Here is a 22397-nt window from a genome sequence, read left to right on the forward strand (position 1 = left end):
CAACCTGGGCTATAGGAGACCCTGTCACAAAAATCAAAAACTAAAACAGCTCCATCAGGTTGTACACCGGAGGCCTCTGTGTCCATTTCCTTTAGAGATGTGAGGAGAAGGGTAACAGGCTGGAGCCATCTGCCCAGGTCCTAATAATAAACTGGGAGAGGAAGAAATTCCGGCACGATTGGAACTGGGGGGGGGGAGGGGCTCTTGTTACACCCGGCACCATCTGCCATGTCTCCTTGTATGCCAGACTGTGGGTGAAAGAGGGGACTGTGAGGAGGAGGAGGAGAGGCTCATGGGTCCACTTCCTTTTTCCTTTCTCACCCTGGACAGGACATTGCAGACAGAGGAGACACAGAACGAGAAAGAGGGAGGCTTGCTGGCTTTGACCTCCAGGACCCAGTGTCTAAGCAGAAGGGAAGCTCAGATCCATCGCAATGATGCTGGTAGGTGACAACAGCTGGTCACCCAATGTCCCTTCGCATCCCAACCATCCTATCCCAACACCCGATCTCTGAGCATATAATCCCACCCACTAGAATGGATGGGAGGCCAGAGATAGTGACTTTCTCAAAGTCTCACAGTGGTGTAGGACTTAAATTCAGGATCCTCCAACTTCTCAACCCAGCAAAACACAACTCCAACGAGTTTGACTGTTACCTGGCAACCCGGGGTGGGTCTACCCTATGACAGACAAGCAGATGAGATCACCCCAGGGTGGGCTTCCCCTTTTCCTGGGGAACCACCCGAAGGCTTCTCTGGTCACCGGGGCATCCTCTTTCTCTATCTTGCTCAGATGAAGAAACACAGGAGGAAGGACTCTGCTGGCATTCCGGAACTCTCCGAGAAGGCCAAAGAGCAGCTGGCTGAGGCAGAGCTTCGGAAACTGAGGCAGCAGTTCCGCAAGATGGTAGACAGCCGAAAGTCTTTCAACTTCCGCAATCAGCGTATGATCGCCAACCAGCAGTAAGAGGGGTGTGCTGGTGCGGGTCTAGGGGTACATTGAACCACCCGAGGACCAGAGACTTTTTATCCTGCGCTCTAGAGCTTCATGGGAGAATATCCAGTGAGCAGGATCCAGGGTTTTTTTTTTCCTCTCCCCGATGTCCCTCTGGCCCTACGAACCTTGCAGACAACACCCTCACATATCAACCCCAGTTCCAGCACAAGCGGAACCTGGTTGGTTGAGGTGTCCACTGGTGTCCTGTCCAACCAGCTGTGGCAGTGGCGGGGCGGGGCCAAAGAATCCCAGAGAGGCAGGGACTGTTCCCATGCTGCAGCAGAGCCCAGCCTTTTGCAATTGGGGGAACATGACTGTAAGCCCCTTCCTGCAAAAGCGGAAGCCAGCCCCCATCAAAGAAAACCTCGCTGTCAGGATGTCTGGAGTTCAGAGAAGGGCGCGAAAGGGATCTTTTCTTTACCATGGTTCATTTACTCGGGGCTAGGCTGGTCCCTACCCAGTGTACAATCCGGTCAATTTTTAAAAGGCATTTTTTTTTCCAGAGCACTTTAGCGCCATCTGTTGGAAGAGCGCTCATTGCAAGCGCCTTGGGTCGGTAAGATAGTCTGATGGTTTAGTCTGAGTTCGGTTCCAGAAACCCACGAGTTTAGAGGGAGAGAACTGACTTCCATGTTGTTTCCTGGTGTCCATATGCACAGAGTGGTATGCTAACACCCATACATATGTCCATCCATTCACGCAGAAATAAATGTATGCTGGAAAAAGAAAGCGGACGCTGGAGGGGTGGCGCAGCAGTAAAGAGCACTTGCAGATGATCTGAGTTGGGTTTCCACGACCCACATCTGTCTCACAGATACCTGTAACTCTGACTCCAAGGGTTCTATCACTCTTCTGGCCTCTACAGGCAACCCCTCCGTGCCTACTCCCATATACATAAAGCAACAAAATAAACACGGTGCTATGCTTGGTGGCTCACATACATACGCCTTTAATGCCAACACTCTGGAGAGCTGGGTCTCTGAATTTGAAGGCAGTTTCTGCTCTACATACAGAGTTCTGGGCTAGCCTGTATCTCAAGATAAACTTTTAAAGGAAAACACAGGCATGCTCTGTGAAGTTCTTCCTTACTCTTCAGGGTCCTGGTTCCCTTGGCCCAGCCCTAGTCCCTCCCACCTGCCAGCTCTGTAACAGAGTAACCACTCTCTGTGATCTGCTCAGCTGGTAAATTGTTTTCCTTAACAAGGTCCCCCTCCAGGTGAGAGGTGAGCGGGCAGAAGTCCCAGCAGCCTTGGAAGAAGCCAGCTGTTAGGTTCATTAGCTACACACGTGGCACCCAAAATGGTAGTGAGTGAAATAAAACCAAGTGTTTGGCTCTGGAGGCACACCAGGGGGTGGCTTGAGGGTTTCCTCCAAGTTTTCACCAAGCCTGGTGAGACTTAAGTGGATGTGCCAGACAGTGCAGGGACAGGGCATCCTTGTTATTATTGTCCTTATATATTGTCCCAATTAGACAGTTTTATGCCTGGACCATGGTCCATTGGCTTCTGCTTTTTTTTTTTTTTTTAAATAAAGTTTTATTGGCACAGCCATGGGAGTCATGTCTGAGCCTTCGGTGACTACCCCACTTCAGGATGAGCTGAGTAACAGTGGTGGTGGGGGGACTTGTCTCAGAGTCTAAAATAGTTCCTGAGGCTTTTTTTTTGTAGGAATGGGCTTGTTAATCCACATTCTAGAACATTCTTTAGCTTTCGGCAGCAGCGCTCCCAGCAGTTGGATGAGCACCAATCACTTGAGGCTCTTGTTGCAAAGCAGGCTGTACCCTTACTGAGGTCCAGTTGGTGTCTGAGATCTCAGACCTCCTAACATGCTAAGTCTGATCTCAGGTACCCAGATGGGTCTAGGGGCCTGCCCGTGTGCAGGATGTCTGCAGCCCCTCCAGCTTCCCTCCACTCTTTCCTCATCCTTGCTCAGCTCCCTGCCCTACCCTCTCTGCCCTGCCCCAGCCAGTTTGACACATTGCTATTCCCAGAGAGAGGCTTGGCCAAGGGATCAAGGTTACTGTACACCTCCATATTAAGAGAAACTTCAGCATCCTGCTCCAGGTTTTGTTCATGCACGTGCACGTGTGGCCGTCAGAGGTCAATGTTCAGTGCTCCTTGGGAGGCATCGCCTTTTATTTTTTAACCACGTTTTTATTTGGTCCTTGTGTATATGTATGAGGCTTGTGCATGGAGGCCAGAGGACTGACTTTCTCGGGAATCCGGTCTCTCCTTCCTACACGTGGATTTCAAAGATCAAACTCAGATAGCCAAGCTTGGCTGCCAGTGCCTTCACTCATGGAGCCATCTTGAAAATCCTGTCTTGGGTTTTTTTTTTTTTTTTAGACTCTCTCTCATTAGCCTAGAGCTTCCTAACTAGGACAACTAACTCAGGAATCCTCCTGCCTCTGCATCCCGAACCTGACTGTGTGCACGGTGCTGGGATGGACCTCAGGTCTATAGGTTTATACAGGAAACGCTTTACCAACTGTGCCATCTCCCCAAAGCTACTTGGTGAAGGATTTTGACTGGCACCAGGGCAACCTTCCCCTAAGGAAGGTGGAGCAGGAGATATGTCGGCCATGGGGACGATTGAAGTCAGGGACATGAGGTTCCAGATCTGAACTAGAGCCCCTTGCCCTGAAACAAACTCACCGGGACCCTAGCCATCCCCTGGCCTTCTTTTAGGGAGTAGGACACCCTGGGGAGTTCTGTGAAGGTGGTTTGGGGGCTACTGGGCTAAGCTAAAGCTGCCTTCCTTCAGCAAGGAAATAGAAAAACTGAAAGCTGAGCAGGCGGAGACCACCTTGCTTCTGAGCCTCGTGCAGTCTCCGAAGAACCTAGACATCAACCAGAAAAATTTCTTGGAGCTGCGCTTCCTGCTGCAGACCAAGGGGGACTACGAGGCGCTAATCTCCTCCATGAAGGTGCTTCTGGGAGAGCTGGATGACAAGGTGAGGCTTCAGGGACAGTGACAGCACAGCCGCAATGTCAACTCAAGGCTCAGTACCAACCCCAGCATCCTTGGCATCAGGCCACAAGGGCAAGGTTTTGGTGCTGAAACAAAGATCACTCTAGGCTTCAGACAATGCCAGTTTCTCGCTCCTCCACACTGTGCACCAAACACGGGTTAGTGAGGGGGCCGTTATTTTTCTGTTCTTGGACTGAGATGGTCGGTAGCAGCTCTCTGGGACATTTCCAGGTGTTAGGGCAGGAAAGAAGCCTTCTGGGAGTTCTCATGTCAGCCATGGGATAAACATGCCATTCTGAGTGAGATTCATCAGTTTAAAATAGTCCCTCAAGACCGTCTATCATTGCTTCAGCCTCCCGTGTGATGGCGTTACCTGCATCTTGCTGCATCCCAACCTTCCACTTAGGAAAGGGGAGTCATTGTTTTGGAAGTAGGTAACTTTATTTGCATTTATTTATTTGTGAGGAATATATCTGTAGCCCTGGCTAGCCTGGAATTCACTGTGTAGACCAGGCTAGCCTTGAAGTCACAGAGATCAACTTGTCTCTGCCTTCCAAGTGCTGGGAATTGAGGTGTGTGTCATCATGGCCCGACACCCTTATTCTCTTTTTGTTGTGTTGTGATATTTGATTTTTAATTAGGTGTCTATGCCTGTGTCAGTGTGTATGTGCATGGGAAAGTAGTGCCCATGGAGCCCAGAAGAGGGCATTGGATCCCCTGGGACTAGATTATTGAGATGATTGTAGGTGCTGGGAACCAAACTCAAGTCCTCTGCAAGTCCCCTGGGAATGGAACTTCAGACCTTGTGCATGGTAGCCACGTCCTCTGTCACTCGACTGTGTTTTGGTACCTTAATTATTCATTTTAAACCAGTATGGTGCCTGAGTAAGATTGTAAAGTAGCAAATGACACTCAAAGGCATTTCGATATGTGAACACTCTGGTCCAAAGTATCTAAAATGGCCCTGTGAAATCCTTCTGCCAAAGACCTATAGTCACACGTGGGTTTTCCAGGCTATGGCACCTCTGTGGGAACTCCAGCTGTATACACCAAAGGCAGTACAGAAATGTCTGGCTTGGCTTTCCCAATAAATCTTTATTAGTAACAATAAGCTAGGGGCCAAAGGGCTATAGTTTGCAGCCCTTGGTGTGACTCTGTCAGAGACTGAACACACATGGAGAACAGTCAGGCTTTAGCCAAGGGCTTCTGTCTAATGGGGGCTTCTTGTGCCTGCAACTCAAAAAGAACATCTTTGGGGTGCTGATGACCGAATTTCCAAAGTGGAGACCAACTCCTGGGAAAGTTTCAGATACATCAAAGGATGGTCTTTCCCATGAAAGACTGGTCAGTTCAGGAAGAGCCCGGGTCCCACTCATAAGCAGAGAAACTGAATATGTAGGGAATGTACAGATGGGCACTGGGACGTCACCGCAGCATCATGGGAGCAGGTGTTCTGTAACCCAACCTAGGCACTTTTTAGGCTAATAGGCTCACAACCAGGTTTCACCTAAGTTGGACAGAGCAGGAATCCAGGAGCTGGGTCGGAGTTGTTTATGGGATGAGAGTCAGTGTCACTTTGACTTTAACCCGGATCCCCCGTGGGAATGGTCAGTCTGTGTCCAGCAGATACTGATACAGCTGGATGCTCCCCATCCCCCATCTCCCGCCCTCTCTCAGATTGTTCAGATGGAGAGAAAGATCATGAACCAGAGACAGATCTTCTTGAAGACACAAGAGGCCAACAATCCCCGGAAGCTGCAGAAACAGATCCACATTCTGGAGACCCGACTGAACCTGGTAGGTGAGGGGGCGGTTCTCTAAAGCCTCAGCCACCCATCCCCCACCCCAACCAACCTACATCACACCTCCACCCCTACTTCCGACCCCACTGCACTCCTCTGCCCTCACCCCCACTCCCACCTCACTCCTCTGTGATCCCAGAGATGAAGCCCCCCCCCCCAATCTCACCCTTTTACCCTATCCCTGACCCCAGGCCCTAAATTGGTTTTGCCAGTGTTCTATGAAAGCAACAGAAAGGCAAACTTTTGTTTTTTATTTGATTTTTTTTGGGGGGGGGAGGGACAGGTTTACTCTGTAGTCCTGGAACTTGAAATGTAGACCAGCTTGGCTTTGAACTCGTGGCTATTCTCCTGTCTCTGTTTCCCAAGTGCTAAGATTACAAGTGTATACCACCATCCCCAACTGGAGTTAATTCCCCACTCTCTGTCCTCCTCCTTCTTCCTCCTTTCCTCTCTCTCTCTTTCATTCTTTCTGGGTCTGCTACAGTGCAGGCTGTCCTGGGATTCACTATGTGGCTGAAACTGACCTTGAACCTTCCAATCCTCCTGCCTTTGCCTTCTGAGTTTTGGGGTCATAGTTGCACACCACCCCACCCAGTTGGTGTATTTTAAATTTCTTTAGAAGTTCTCATATTGTTCCCCCAAACCTTCAAAGGCAGGACTGGCCTACACTCCCATGAGTGGTGTAACCAATATCACCTTAAAAAACACTTTAAAAAGCCAAGATTCATTTGTTTGTTCAGAGATAGAGAGAAATGGGGACTAAGAGAATGTCCCCACATCTGCCAGTCACACTGTCCCCACACCTGTCAGTCACATTGTCCCCACACCTGTCAGTCACACTATCCCCACAGCTGTCACACTGTCCCCACACCTGTCAGTCACATTGTCCCCACACCTGTCAGTCACACTATCCCCACACCTGTCACACTGTCTCCACACCTGTCAGTCACACTGTCCCCACACCTGTCAGTCACACTGTCCTCACACCTGTCAGACTGTCCCCACACCTGTTACACTGTCTCCACACCTGTCAGTCACACTATCCCCACACCTGTCAGTCACACTGTCCCCACACCTGTCAGTCACACTATCCCCACACCTGTCACACTGTCTCCACACCTGTCAGTCACACTGTCCCCACAGCTGTCACAATGTCCCCACAACTGTCAGTCACACTGTCCCCACACCTGTCACACTGTCCTCACACCTGTCAATCATACTGTCCCTACACATGTCAATCTGTCCTCACACCTATGAGTCACACTGTCCCCATAGCTGTCACACTGTCCCCACACCTGCCAGCCACACTATCCCCACAGCTGTCACATTGTACCCACAGCTGTCACACTGTCCCCACACCTGTCATTCACACTGTCTCCACACCTTTCACACTGTCCTCACACCTGTCAGTCACATTGTCTCCACACCTGTCACACTGTCTCCACACCTGTCAGTCACACTGTCCCCACAGCTGTCACACTGATCTCATTGTCAGAACATGGCTCTGGCTATACACTGTCCCCACTCTGAAGTCTTTCAAGATTAATGACTTATCTTAACTAAGGTAATTAAGGGAGGGCATCGGGACATTTTACCCCCAAATCCTTCTGTTTCATTTTCTTTCACAAGGATAGCACCAGCATTACACCTTACAAAACAAATATTTTGTTAATATTTCTCAAAATCTGATCTATGCTGTATTTTTTCTGGACAGACCCCAAATGCCTTTTAAAGACTGAGTTGACCAAGACCCCTGGAGTTTTGGAATTCTCAACTCTCCTCAATTTAGAACTAACTGCTTTTAATGTGGGGACAGACTTTGCCTCCCAAGGGATGAAGGAGACACATTACAGCCGGCCTGCGCTGGGTGCTGATGGCACCCAGTGGGTAACAGCAGTGCCCTGACATCTGCCCTTGGGCGGTCCAGTCCAAAACCCCAGCATCTGGGTGTGAGACCCTGTTTGAAGCCTCGTCTCCTCACAGGTCACTGTCCACTTTGACACGATGTTGACCTCTAACGCCCAGCTCCGGAAGGAGATTGAGGATCTTCTCTTTGAGAAGGCCGCCTATGACCACGTCTACCAGCAGCTTCAGCGGCGTTTGCAGACACAGAAGAAGACCATGAATGTGGCCATTGAGCAGTCTGCCCAGGCCTATGAGCAGAGGTGCTTGGGGTGGCCCGGCTCCCGGACATTCACCATGTATCCGGCAGGGGGCTAGGCACCTTGGTCCTCCCCTGTGATTTCAGCTCTCTGATCCCTACATGGTTTCTGGTCTCGGTCTGGGTGTCTTTCTCCAGCAAAGTTTTTTTTTTTTTTTTTCTGGCACAGAACGAGGCTGTGGAGAGAACAGGCCTTAGGGTCAGACGTGTCTGGGGCTGACTTCTCCTTCCACCAGCATCTGGATTGTTATAGGATCCATGTATAAAGAGCAGAAACTAATTTATACATGCAAGGGTCAAATGATGCTGGTGGTGGTAGTGATGATGGTGGTGGTGATGCTAATGGTGGTGGTGGCAATGGTGGTAATCTGTCGGTGCTGATGGTGGCAATGATTGTATTAGTGGTGAAGATGGGATTACTCCTGCTGCTGCTAACAACAAACAGGGTGTCAGGAAAATCGCTTCCTTGGGATGCTCTAAACTCACAACTCTGGTAGGATCCTGAGTTTGGTTCCCACCACCAGAAAACAAAAATTGCAAACAAACCCTAGTGGCCACTGGGAAGGCATGCAGTCCTCTGGAGTGGCCGGGAGAGGAAGAGTGGAAGAGCTCTGAACACCCAGCCCCATCCTCCGTCTCCCCACAGAGTGGAAGCCATGGCTCGGATGGCTGCCATGAAGGACCGCCAGCAGAAAGACATCTCTCAGTACAACCTGGAGATCCGGGAGCTGGAACGCCTGTATGACCACGAGACCAAACTCAAGTCCTTCCTGCTTGTCAAACTCAATGACCGCACTGAGTTCGAGGAGCAGGCCAAGAAGCAGGAAGGTAGAAGTCTCCTCCTCCACCTCTCCGTAGGCATAATGTTAGTGTTTGCTGTGTAGAGATTATCCCTGGGTTGTTCAAACACTGGTCTCTCTGCCCTCGTATCTTTGTTTTTACCCCAGACAAGGCATGGTAGTGCTTATGCCAAGAATCTCCTGTCTCGAGTTTGTATAAGCAATGTTTACCATTTATTCTCTGCCTTGGCGATAAAAGCTGGTAACTCAGTGGCTAAGCAGATGGGGAAAATAGGGTAGGACTTCTGTTAGTGGGGGAGGAAGCGGGAGGAGGTGTTGCAGTTTGAGCCATGAGGATAATCTTTATCCAGCACACAAAAACATTATGTCTACATCCCCAACACCCCTCTCACAGTAGGGCTGACAATCACAGCCAATAAAGACACAGCACACCTTGTTAAACTTAAATCTCAGGTTAACAATGAACATACTTTTAGGTTAAGAATGTGCTGTAAGATGCTTGGGATACACTTTTATTTTTTTTTTCAAGATTCCTTAATTTATTTTATGTATATGAGTACACTGTGGCTGTCCTCAGACACACCAGAAGAGGGCATCAGATCTCATTACAGATGGTTGTGAGCCACCATGTGATTGCTGGGATTTGAACTCAGAACCTCTGGAAGAGCAGTCAGTGCTCTTAACCGCCGAGCCTTTGCTCCAGCCCCTTTCCCTTCATCTTTCAGAGCTGAGCCATCTCTCCAGCCCTGGGAGACACTTGTACTGAGAGTGGTTCCTTCCTTAGCTGCAGGGAGGGCAGATTCCAGCTTTTGGCAGCACAGTTGGGCCTGTGGCCCACATGCAACTGCTTTCGTGTGTTTGTCTGCCAGTCACAACCCACAGATGTCTTTTCACCCCGAGACTCTGTCTGTAGTGCAGGGGAGCCTTGAGGTCTGCTATACCCTTTACAGGTTTGGCAGCTTGCTACTGGGGCCTTGCTAGGACTCAGCCCGTGATGGTGTCATGATTGAGATACAAAGGTAGGAAGGGTGGAGATGTGGGGAAGCTGCACAGGTGTATTTGATCTCAGTTTTTTAAGGTGTTAAGTCTGGTGCACACTAAGTATGTACTTCCTGAGCCATGCCCACCCCTTGTATGTTCTTTCTCCCTCTGCCTTTTTCTACCTTATCACTCAGGACCATGTTGCTAGAAGTGTTTCTGAGAAATCTCGAGCATGTCGTACTCTTTTATTTCATCTTCTGGACATCTTTTTTTCTACTCACCCACTCGTTCCTCTTGCCTAGTCAACCTTTGGTCTTTCCACCCATCCCTTACCTGCCCCTCTGCAGCTGGCTTGTGTAAGCCTCTATTCCAGGTCCTTGATATGCACGGTTTCCATGATGCCCTCAGGTTGGCACCAAGGAGTAAGCATTCCTCCAATACCCCAGCTCCAGAAGATGACCCTGCAGCCCAGAGTGGACACAGAACCCAGCCAGGGGCCACAGTAACTCAGTGTTACTTATAACCATCCCAATAAGTCATCCTCTCCTTGTCTTGGGATGCCTATGTGTGCATGACCATGTGCTGTGTACACATGTGTAAGTAAGCATGTGGAGGCTAGGGGATAATCTTGGAGTCATTTCTCAGTCTTTGTCATTTTCCCTCTCTTCTTTTTTCCTCTCCCTCTTTCCCCTTTCTCCTCTTCCCTCTCCCTTCTTCCCTTCCCTTCTTCTCTTCCCCCTCTTCTCCCTATTTCTCCCCCTTCTCTTCCCCTCCCTCCCCTCCTCCTTTTTATCCCTTCCTCCATTCTGTCCCCTCCTCGTCTTCCTCCTTCTCCTCTCCCTTCCCTCCTTCTCCTCCTCCCTTTTCCAGGTAGTACATCTTACTGGCCTGGAACTTGTCCAGCAAGCCCCAGGGATGCTCTGTCTCTACCTCCAAAGCCCTGCGATTCTCTTCTCAGTCTTAATCCTGGGAGCAGCCTCGGGACCTCACGCCCATACCTAAGCCAGGGAAGCCATCACTCCTCTTCCCCCTCACTGCCAGCCTATCCTCTGGACGCTCCTCACATACACATGCTTCGTCTTACCACTGCCTCGGTTTGTAAACATAGTCCTGCCACTCCCGTCCTGGAAGCTTCTGTGAGATGCTCCCTGTACCAGTGTCCTGCTCTAAGCTGTCCTCCAAGAGGCCCTTTCCCCAGGGTCACAGCGTTGTGGCCTGTGGGTGCTGTCATTCACCCGACCATTCATTCAGTCGGCAGCATCCAGCAGGCTTTATGGTTACTAACCCTGAGGTAGGTTCCCTGCTTGGGAGCAGACCGAGCATTGGCCAGGGCGGTGCTAGCCCTCAGTGCCGTCGGGCAAATCCTAGACACTGAGGCAAAGGGGAAAATAGATGTCAGCAGAGATAAGCCCAGACGCCTCAAGTCACGGCAGACTCTTAAGATGAACGAGAACGAGGGACCGGGATGGGAGAGGGCCACACTGGGGCAGTGGCCTCGATACAACCTTCTTGGGACAGGTGTCTGAGGAAGGCATTCTCAACCTGTGGGTCATGGCCCCTTTGGGGAGTCAAAGGACCCTTTCACAGGGGTCACCTAAAATCATCGGAAAACACTGGTATTTACATTACGAGTCATAACAGTAGCAAAAGCTCAGTTACGACTTAGCAACGAAAATAGTTTTATGGCTGGGGGCTCACCACAACAGGAGGAACAGTATTAAAGGGTCGTGCACTTAGGGTAAAAACATGAAGGGAGGGGGCTGGAGAGATGGCTCAGAGGTTAAGAGCACTGACTGCTCTTCCAGAGGTCCTGAGTTCAGTTCCCAGCAACCACATGGTGGCTCACAACCATCTGTAATGAGAGCCGATGCCCTCTTCTGGTGTGTCTGAGGACAGCTGGTGTACTCACATACATGAAATAAATAAGTCTTTAAAAGGGATTCCAGAAACCAGGCATCCATCCGGGCTAAAGGACCAGCAAGGGCCAAGATATGGAGGTGGGGCCACGCCAGGCCAGGGCACGGGCATAAAGGACAGCAGGCCAGGGCACTCCGCACCCCTATGAGTCAGCACTTCAGATGGTGACCCCACTTCCGTTCATTCAGCATCTGCAATCCAACCAACCTCGGATCAAAGGTAGTTGATGAAAGTAACTGTGACCCGAGTGTCAGGCACAGGGCTGGCTGTCGGGGAGAGAAGACCAAGACAGTGGTCCTTTCTTCATGGAAGTTGTTAGGAGCTGTTTATTATTTTATTATTATTATTATTTTAGATAGGGTTTCTCTTTGTACTCTTGGATATTCTGGAACTCACTCCATAGGCCAGGCTGCCTTTGGACTCACAGAGATCCGCCTGCCTCTGCCTCCCGAGTGCTGGGATCTAAGGCATGCATCACCACTGCCTGGCTAATCATTTCATTTTTAAAATTATTGTTTTTCTGAGCCAGTAGCATATGCTTTTAATTTCAGCACTTGGGAGGCAGAGGCAGGCAGATCTTTGTGAGTTCAAGGTCAGCCTAGTCTACGGAGTGGGTTCCAGGATAGCCAAGGCTACACAGAGAAACACTGTATAGAACAACAACAAAAAAAAAAACTAACAAAACAAAACAACAACAAAAACCCTAATCACTTATTTTTTAAGACTTATTTGTTTTGTGTATATGAGTACACCATAGCTTGTCTTCAGATGTACTACAAGAGGACACCCCATTTCAGATGGTTGTGAGCCACCATGTGGTTGCTGGGATTTGAACTCAGGACCTCTCTACAGCCATCAGGTGCTCTTAACCACCAAGCCATCTCTCCAACCCCTGTGTGTGGTGTGTGTGTGTGTGTGTGTGTGTGTGCGTGTAGTATATATGTCTGTAAATGTAAGCACATGTGTAAGGGGTACTGACTGAGGCCGGAAGAGGTTATCAGATCCCTTGGAACTGGAGTCATAAGCAATTGTGAGCCACCAGATAGGCCAGGCCTTGAACTTGGATCCTCCAGGGCGGGAGGTGCTTATAACTATGGAGCCGTCTCTCCAGTCACGCCTTGGTTTTTGAGTCAGCGTCTCTTCCGTTGGAAAGTGCTGGTTTAGCTATGCTGGCCGGCCGCAGAGCTCCAGGAATCTAGGTGTCTTCACTTTCATCGCCACCTTCACGCAGCTTCTTACGTGTCCTGGGAAATCGAACGCAGGTCCTCGTGTCTATGCATCCAGAGCTTCATCCGGGTCCTCTCATCAGCTGTTTCTGATATGGACCCCATGCCCCTGCTCTCTACCTCCCCGAGACTGTATGGACGGCAGGGAACCCGCGTCTCTCTCCTTACCCTCTGTGGTCTTTCTCTCTCTCATCCCGCTGCAGATGCCAAATCCAAGAAGCATGGGAAAAAGAGGAAGGGCGAGAGCTTTGAGAGCTACGAGGTGGCGCATCTGCGGCTGCTGAAGCTGGCAGAGAACGGGGACCTGAACCAGCTCACTGAGGAATTCCTGGCCAAGGAGGAGAAGAATTTTGCTCGCTTCACCTATGTCACCGAGCTCAACAATGACATGGAGACCATGCAGAAGAAGACCCAGCGGATCCAGGTACGTGGCTTACAAAGCCTATGAGGCCGGGACCTGCCTATCCCAAATACCCTTCCCCAGGGTGGTCCCCTGATAACTTTTATCTGCTCCAAAGACAGTGGCCATATGTGAATTCATGTCCCCACTCCAAACATGACCGTGGCCACTACAGCAGGTACTGTGGACTACTATGAGCTAGGAAGGCACTTATAAAAGTAGTTTTATTTTATGTATATGAGTTGCTTTGCTCCAATGTGTGTCTATGTACCACGTGCTTGCAATGCTCAAACAGACCAGAAGAGGGCAGCAGCTCCCTCGGAACCGGAGTTACATCTTGGAATTACAGATGGTGTGAACTGCCCTGTGGATGCTGGGAATCAAACCGGGGTCCTCTGCAAAAGCAGCAGGTGCTCTGGAACTGTGCTGTCACCCCAGTTCCTCCCCCTTGTCCTCTAAGACAAAAATCTGTCAATGGGGTTTTGAGCTCAACAATTGGATTATGCTGCCTAGACTGTGATCCTTTATGACGTCATGGCCCGATTTTTTTTTTGTAAAGATTTTATTTATTTTTATGTATACGAGTACACTGTAGCTGTCTTCAGACACACCAGAAGAAGGAGTCAGATCTCATTACAAATGGTTGTGAACCACCGTGTGGTTGCTGGGATTTGAACTCAGGATCTCTGGAAGAGTAGTCAGTGCCCTGAACCACTGAGCCATCTCTCCAGCCCATGGCTCTTTTTTTTTTTTTTTTTTTTTTAACATGGGGTTCTGGGAATCAAACTTAGGTCCCACCACCTTTCTTGACCAAAGGCATCAGAGTAGAAGCGAAATAAATGTCTGGTACCTGTCTGCATTGTAAAGTTCCGAAGGTGAGAAACTTGGCTGTCTTTACTGAATCCCTAATTTCTCACACTTACCTGGCTCCCAGGCCTCCTCACACTAACAGCTTCTGGAACACTTGCCCAGAGAGACAGACAGACTCCAAACCACTCGATATCGCATGCCAGCTCATTCAGAACCTGGCTGACAACTGTTTTGCTCAGGACCAGTAAGGACACCTAGCATACCAGCCATGCCTGGATGCACCACGCCCTCCTCCAAGGATTCCCTTTGACTGTGCCCTGCCCCCTCTTCTTCCTCTGATGACATCATGACCGTGTTTCTTCTTGTGGGACATGGAGGTCAGAGCACATCTGTTCTTTCCCTTAACTCGCCTGTCACTTTCCAGGAGTTCTGTCATCTCCAACCCTGTCTGTCCACAGGAGAGCTGAGGTTACTGATGTGCACTGCCATAGCTGACTTTGTATGGGTTGTTGGGATTCGAACTCGGGGCCTCACACTCCCACAGCAAGCTCTTCACCCACAGAGCCAGCCCTTAGCCTTTCTGGAGACAAGTCCCCCTCTAGCACCAGGCTTCAGCTTTTTCTTGGGGCCTGTTGTCTCAATGGTCCTGGTCTGCTAAGATTTGTTCGGTAACTGTCAGCATATAAAAGTCAAAGTGTTCTATACAAACCCCCCAGACTTTTGTTTCTCTGGGGGACAACAAATCTAACGTAAGATGGCAATTTGTGTGGGCCACTGTCCCCTGGTGGTTGTCTGTGGTATGGCAGGAATGATTTTATGGTCCAGGTTGCCCCAGGAGGGAGCTCATCTCTAGTCCCTGCGGGGTGCGGACACAGATAGAGCCCTGTGTGGCCTTTGACTAGATTGGAAATGTCCACACTTGACCCTTGAGGGTTTGGCGTAAGGTGGATTTGCCCTCTGTTGGCCTCAGTTTCCCCATCTGTATTGAGATGCTGGGGCTCTTCCAGGCTCCTTGTTTTGTTTGCTTTAGAGTTCTGTCATGTAGAGCGTGGAGCCTAAGTGTCTTTCTGGAAAATTCTATACCCCAGACTTCAGATGTTCAGGCCCTTCTTCATAACCAGGGCTGTGCAGACAGGCTGATAACCAGCAGTTGTTTGTGTGTGAGCCACCTTCCCCCTACCCCTTGAATTCACTATCAGTGGCTGACTTGTCACCTCTCATCAAGGTTGCCCTCTCACTGGAATGGCCGCCTGTGCTGCAGCCTTCCATAATTTCCACTCTAAATGACACTCAAGGATGTGAAAGGGCTTGGGCGTGGGAAGTGGCCAGAAAGGCTGGGTCTCCGGCCCCACTCCAGACCTGCGACTTGGAGTGAGCCTGGCTATCTGAAACAGCGACTCAGATCCTCCTGAGAGTCTGAGGGACCCTTGGCTGAGTCGCCGGGTTGAGTACAGTAACCACTAGTTGTCCATGTGAATTCCTTACACTGCAACACAAGAGAAACTCCAGCAGCCCAGCATCTGGAGCCACGTTGCAAGTTCTCAGTGCCCCCGTGTGGTGGAGACGTGGCGTGGTTATGTAGGATGTGAAGGGTTCTATTGACTTCTCTTCCTAGGTGGTTCTAAACCCGTGTGGGTCATGACCCTGTTGGGGGTTGAATGATTCTTTCACAGGGGTTGCCCAAGGCCATCAGAAAACACCGAAATCTACAGTATGATTCATAACAGTAGCAAAGTTAAAGTTATGAACTAGCAACATAAATAAATAATTTTTATGTTTTTTTGGGGTGGCCACACATAAGGGTTACTAAAGGGTCACAGCATCAGGAAGGTTGAGAACCACTTGTGCTGGATAGTTCTAGATGATTCTCAGAGGATGAAGAACAAAACTCCTGAGGAGAAGGCGGGTACGGGGTTGGGCAGCTCCTTGATGGGTTACCTGACCTGGGCCTGGGGTTAGATGCAGTGGCCGAGGGCGACTCCCACCTTTTCCTCACTGGTCCCCTTCTGTCCAAGCAGGATGACATCATCAATCTGCGGTCACAGCAGCAGTCTTCCCACGAGGGCACCCGGAACATCCTGAAACAGATGGAGGTGAGCTGCTGAGGGGTGGGGGGAAGGGACGGGGAGCCTCCTGTCCCTGTCTGTCACCTGTCAGGTGGCCTGTCCTGACACCACAGAACCCTTGTCCCTAAGCTCTGTTTATTGTAAAGGTGAGCAGAGGTCAAGCCTGGGGCCGCAATTCCATCCTGACACATCTCTGCCTCAGTTTCTCCTTTTGTCTCTCCCTTAGTCCAGCTCTACTGGTTTTCACCAGTAATAACAACCACAAAGCAACTGTCTGTCTTCTTATCTTTCTTCATCCCTCTCCCTTTCTCTCTATGCTGAGAATCAAACCCAGGGCCTCCCGCACACTGGCTCTGCACACCTCCACTGAGCCACAATCCACACCCTGCATGCAGATGCTTCCTGGGATAGGCTCTGGTCAGTAGATGCCAGGCTATGTCCCTTTGTCTGGCCCTGTCTCCCTTCACCACCTTTGGGAGAAAGTGTCATAGTCCTTCCATTTTTTTTTTTTTTTTTTCAAGTGAGCAAACAGGCTTTCAGAGGTAAAAACAGCTCGGTTAACCCTAAGGCACCCGGTCACTGTGTCGTGATTTTTTCTTTTGACAAAAGGTCTCACTACGCAGCCCTGGTATTCACTATGTATAGCCCAGGCTCAGACTCACAGCAATTCACCTTTCTTTCAGTTTTGGGTTGGAAGGTTTCTTCCTGCCTTCCTCCCTCACGGACACCGGGAGGCTGAGCAAGCTATTAGCTTATTTTTGGTTAAATAAGCTGAACATTGGCACTTCCAGGATTGAGGCAGGGGTATCTTTGTGAGGTCATCTACCACCCAGACTCTCTGGGTGTGTGGTTTCCATCCAGGGATGCCTGGTGGCAGCCACTGACCCTGCCATCACGGATACGCTTCCGGCTAGAAAAAGGTAGGGGAGCACTGGGAAGCACACTAGCTGAGGCAGGAAGCCCCAGTTGCTTCTCCAGACACTTGGATAATGACTGTTTATGGGGTTTGTAGCTGGTCACACTGCCACCCCAGGACAAACAGGTTCCCTCGTGACGGTATCAGGACAACGGACTGCCAATGCTGGACAAGATGTGAATCCCACCTGACTGGCTGGGTGTGGAGCACGTCTCTGATCCCCATACTTAGGAGGCTGAGGCAGGAGGATCTGGAGTTCAAGGGTAGCCTGGGCTACTTATAGTTACTACCCCTGAGCTCTTTTATTTATTTGTTTGTTCCTTGGGGCTCATTTTTGTCCTCCACCCTGACCAGGCTGGTGGTGCCATTCTTGGCTCTGCCACAAAGGGACAGCAAAGCTTAGGCCAGGAAGTGCCCAGGAAACTCAGAGCTAAGAGGCTGAGGAGCTGTTGTGATCCCCCCAAATGGCCTCCACAGGGGGTCCCCAGCCTAGACCCACAGGCTCAACTTGGGCCACTGGGAATCCCAAACTCTTCCCTGGGCTTGAGACCAGCAGTGTTCATCTGGTCTCCCTGCCCGGCTTTGTGTTTGCTGCTTCCTGCCTTCACGGGGTGGTGCTGGTAGCTAGGGCAGCGTTGTGTGTACGTGTGTGTGTGTGTGTGTGTGTATGTGTGTCTGTGTGTATGTCTGTGTGTATGTGTTTGTGTGTGTGTGTCTGTGTGTATGTCTGTATGTGTGTCTGTATATGTGTGTCTGTGTGTGTGTCTATGTGTGTCTGTGTGTCTATGTGTGTCTGTGTGTGTGTGTCTATGTGTGTGACTCTGTGTATGTCTGTATGTGTGTCTGTATATGTGTGTCTCTGTGTGTGTCTGTGTGTGTGTGTGTTTGTGTGTGTCTGTGTGTGTGTCTGTGACTCTGTGTATGTCTATATGTGTGTCTGTATATGTGTGTCTGTGTGTGTGTCTCATGTACCCCAGGCTGGTCTCAAATTCACTATGTAGACAAGGATGACCCTGGACGTCTGCCCCTCCTGCCCCAACCCCTAGAGTGCAAGATTTACAGGGGTACACACCACACCTGGTTTGCACAAGCACTCTACCCTAGGAGCCACACCCTTAGCTGTTTGGTTTTTCTTAGTTGTGTTTGATGCTGACAGGAAGCTCATTCCTCTGATGGCTTACCCAGTGGGGTTGGCAAACCAGTCTGCGGTCCCTCCCTGTCACCTGCACAGAGTCCTCAGCCTCAGGCGGGGGGACTGGTGTTTGTCTGTCCTCAGGAGAAACTGAGGAAGACCACCGAGGACACGGACATTTTTGAGAGCAAATACAAGGAGATGAACAAGACCCTGGAGTATCTCAAGAGCTCCGTGGAGAAGCTGTTTAAGAAGATCAACTGTGACGCCACAGAGATCCTGGGAAAGCTGGGTGAGACCGGGAAGATCACAGACATCAACCTTCAGCAGTACTTTGGTGAGCTGAGCTTGGGCCCGCCTCTTAGGAACTTTCCTGCGTGTTCCGTCACCAGGTACAAGAACTCTTTCTTGGTTGGCAGCGAGCACGGCCGTGGTGCAGCCTGCCTGGGTTTGAATTCAGATTCTTCACTCATTAGCTGTGTGACTTTGGCCACATTCCTGACCCTCTCTGAGCCCAGGTTCTTTCACCTCCAAAATGAGGGTAAAACTCATAATCATTGGATTATTCGGAAGCTTAAAGATGGGATAAACATGGTGGTGATCTCAGCGAACACAAGAGAGGTATTTGGTGAATTCCCTTAGGGAAAAAAACTAGAATTACAAGAGACCTTCCTTGCACACATTCACAAACACTATAACATGTACGTGCTCTCACACATACACACATAAACACCCACAAACACTATATACACATTTGCATATGCATATGCATGTATGTGCACACGTGCAAGCACACATACACACGTGTATGCACAGTGTGTTCATACAGAAATGCAGATATACACACAGAAGCTCACACACACACACACACACACACACACACACACACACACACACACACATGCTTCATATCTGAGCCTCAAGCTTTTTCCTCCAAGATTAGGAAGAAGGCAAAGATGGCCGCTGTTGGGCTTATTTAGAGCCATATCTATAGCAAGCCTTGCCAATACGGCAAGAGAAAGGAATAAGAACCCCGATTGAAAGGAAATGAGGTGTTCAGAGTGGGGCCGGGTGTGTCACAAATACTCTGCCCTCAGCATTTCCAGGTTTAGCTTCCTGTTCAGGATCTGGAGGGGGCGTGGCCACCCACACCATGGCAGCTTGGCCATGAATGGTACCCACTGTTCTTATGAGTGTGAGTGTGTGCGTTTTAACCCACAGGGGTTGGAGAGATGCTCTGTGGCTAAGAGTGTGTACTGTTCTTGCAGAGGACCAGAGTTTGAATCCCAGAACCCACATCAGGTATCCCAGACAGGAAGAAAGGCAGAATTGAGGGCCGGAAGGTCAGGCTACTAGAAGGCTCTTGGCCTTCTCATTGGCCTTTTTTGGACCGTGCTTTCCTAAAAACTGTCACAGGTGACTCTTTCAGTGCCTCAGACCTACTGTGTGCTCCCGTGAGCAGCTCTGCCAATGTGCATTAAAGAGAGAGATTGCGGTGCCTCATGATGTCAGAATTTTCCACAGCCGGTGGCTAGGAGGAAGCCAGCATCCCGCACAAACTCCCATCCCTCCGTTATAACGGGGCCTGCCCAGGCTAGCTGGAACCTTGACCCTTGACCCTGTTTTCTTCCAGCTATCATAGAGAAGAAGACAAATGACCTGCTGCTTCTGGAATCCTTCCGGCGCCTACAGGAGGCAGAGGGGCCCGATGTTGATGTCCCACAACCCTTTGTCAACCCCTTCTGGGGGGGCTCTGCCCTCCTCAAGCCCCCAGAGCCCTCAAGGGTTGTGCCGCCTATGCTTGGGGCAGATTCCTTCAGTGACAAACTCGAAGAGGGTGAGTTCTTGCCCTCTCCCACCCAGGCAGGCCACTGGGTAGAGCCCCTTAAGGACTGAGTTTCTATAGGGTTTGGGGGCCGATCCTCAGTTTCCCTCATTGCTATGAGTAATCACTGCGCGATGGCCACTTGTTTGGACACAGATGAGAAGAGGTCCTTAGGGAAAAACTGAGGGGATAGAAGGGAAGTGGGAACATCTTCACTGCAGCCCCAAACTGGAAATAAGCAAAGGACCCTACACTCACACACATACCTACACACTCATACATAATCACATACACACTCATAAACACACACACCTATACTCAAACATATACATAATCACACATATACATGCACACACATACATACCTACATACATACACATACATACTCCTATATACACACTCATATACATGTGCACACATGCATACTCACAAGCACACATACACATATATTCAAATACATGTACATACTCATAAACACATATGACATATATTCAAACACATGTACATGCAATATACACACACTGAATCATAAACAAACACATACAACATATACTCAAACATGCATATATATATACACACACACTCATACACGCACATACATATTCTTACACACATACATACACACACACACACACACACACACACGTGCATGCACTCTTAGTCAGAACTTACCCAGACACATAATGGTGTACTGTGTAGCGCTAAGATGTATGTTCCCCTGGCTAGCAATGGCTTAGCAATCAAACCTAGGCTGTGCCTTGCAGCTTTGTCTCTTGGTATTAAACCAGCTGTGTCTCCCGTCCCTGCTTGGGAAGTCCCTGAGGGCACCTCTCCGCTGGGAGCTCTAAAGGGCTTTCTACCCCATGCTCAGCCCAGCATGATGGAGGGGTACTGTCCCTGGGAAGGAAGTGAGCTGGGTACCAACTTCCAGCTCCTCACAGAGCTCTGTCCTGGGTGTAGTGGAATATCCTCTGGACCACAGTAGCCTCCGGCAGATGGTCTTGGAGAACTACCTTCAGAGGGAGCGCTTAAAAGAGCAACAGGACACCATGTCGGAGAAGGGGGACGAGCTAAGGCTCAAGAAAAAGGTGACGATCTGAGCCACATGGGTGGCTGCATTCCACACTAGAGAGAATAAATGTTTTCTTGCTGAGCCCAGGGCCTTTGCATGTGCTGTGTCGAGGAGCTCGGAGGGCTGGAAACTAGTTTTGCAGTGGGGTGAGGGGTGGGAAGCATGGGCCTCAAATGTGGTCTGAGGTCTGTGTGGCCTCTGATAACCTTGAGAATGTGGCCAGCACTCTACCATCCCCCAATCCCCACCTCCCACAACTGACAAGGCGTACCAGGTAGAGCAGGGCAGTTTAGGGGGTGGGCTCGTGTTGAAATATTAATCTTACACTCCAAGCTCTACTGGATGAGGCAGACACTGAGCAGGAACCAGGGTCTTGGGAGCTGAGACCCCTTTGATTGTATGTGCTTTGGGAATGAGTGTCCTCACAGACCTGAGCTGGTCCTGCAGGCCTTGCTGCCTCTCTCCGGAGCCGGGGTATCTGGGGTCCCCAGCCTCAGTGTCTCTGGAAGAGTCCCTGAAGGACGCCCCCAGAATCACAGGTATGGTATGGGTGGTCCAAAGTTTGGGGGTTCTGAACCTTCAAGACCCACCCCTGGAACTCCAGCTTCCTGCAAAGGACCCACAGGGCCTTATCAGTTGCAGGGCTGGATCTGATCCTGGCCGTGGGACTGTGGCTTTCTTTTCTCTCTCTCAGACAGTGCTTTATAGCCCAGGCTAGCCTTAGATGTCACTATGCTTGGTCCTAATGATTCTCTTGAACGTGGTTTCCTGTTTTTAGTTTACTCATGGGGATTCAGCTCTGAGCTTATGCCAAGGTCAGGGGAGCCACTGTTTTGTTTTTATTCAGGATGTCAGTATGTAGCCCAGGCTGGCCTGAAACTCACTATGTAAACCAGGCTAAGTCTGGAACTCACAGGGATCCATCTGCCTCTCCTCTCTGAGTGCTGGGATTAAAGGTGTAGACTACCATGCCTGTGTTGTGCTGTACGAAGACTTCTCCCCCTACACACATTTGAAGGCTGGACTAAGAAAGCAAACAGAGCTGAGGGTAGGCCACCTTGGGACAGTGACAGAACTGTCCTGGATGCAACTGCTCCTGAAGTCCATAAACTTCCTGGAACTGGCTCTGTAGACCAGGCTAGCTTTGAACTCAGAGATCTACCTGCCTCTGCCTCCCAAGTGCTGAAGTGCTCCTCCCAAAGGTGCCACCACCGCCAGGGGTGTCTGTTTGTTGTTCATACTGAGATCTCTGCAGCCTTCTCAGAACCCACATACTTTGTGACTTTGACTACTTGGAGCCAGTGAACCAATGGCACCACAGC

At 50.1% G+C, this 22397-nt stretch overlaps 1 protein-coding gene across 1 annotated transcript; it reads left to right on the forward strand.

The window, feature by feature from the left end:
• Positions 1-793: 793 nt before the first annotated feature.
• CCDC63 (coiled-coil domain containing 63) lies at positions 794-21132 on the forward strand (the record flags this gene model as incomplete). Its single annotated transcript, XM_080940431.1, is given in 12 exon segments — positions 794-963; positions 3761-3950; positions 5645-5764; positions 7753-7934; positions 8577-8758; positions 13058-13278; positions 16083-16157; positions 18323-18515; positions 19812-20015; positions 20935-20948; positions 20950-20985; positions 20989-21132. Coding segments are annotated over 12 exon segments (1731 nt in total).
• Between the last annotated feature and the right edge of the window lie 1265 nt (positions 21133-22397).

The sequence above is a fragment of the Micromys minutus genome (genome assembly GCF_963924665.1).
Source record: "Micromys minutus genome assembly, chromosome: 29".
Taxonomy (NCBI): Eukaryota; Metazoa; Chordata; class Mammalia; order Rodentia; family Muridae; genus Micromys; species Micromys minutus.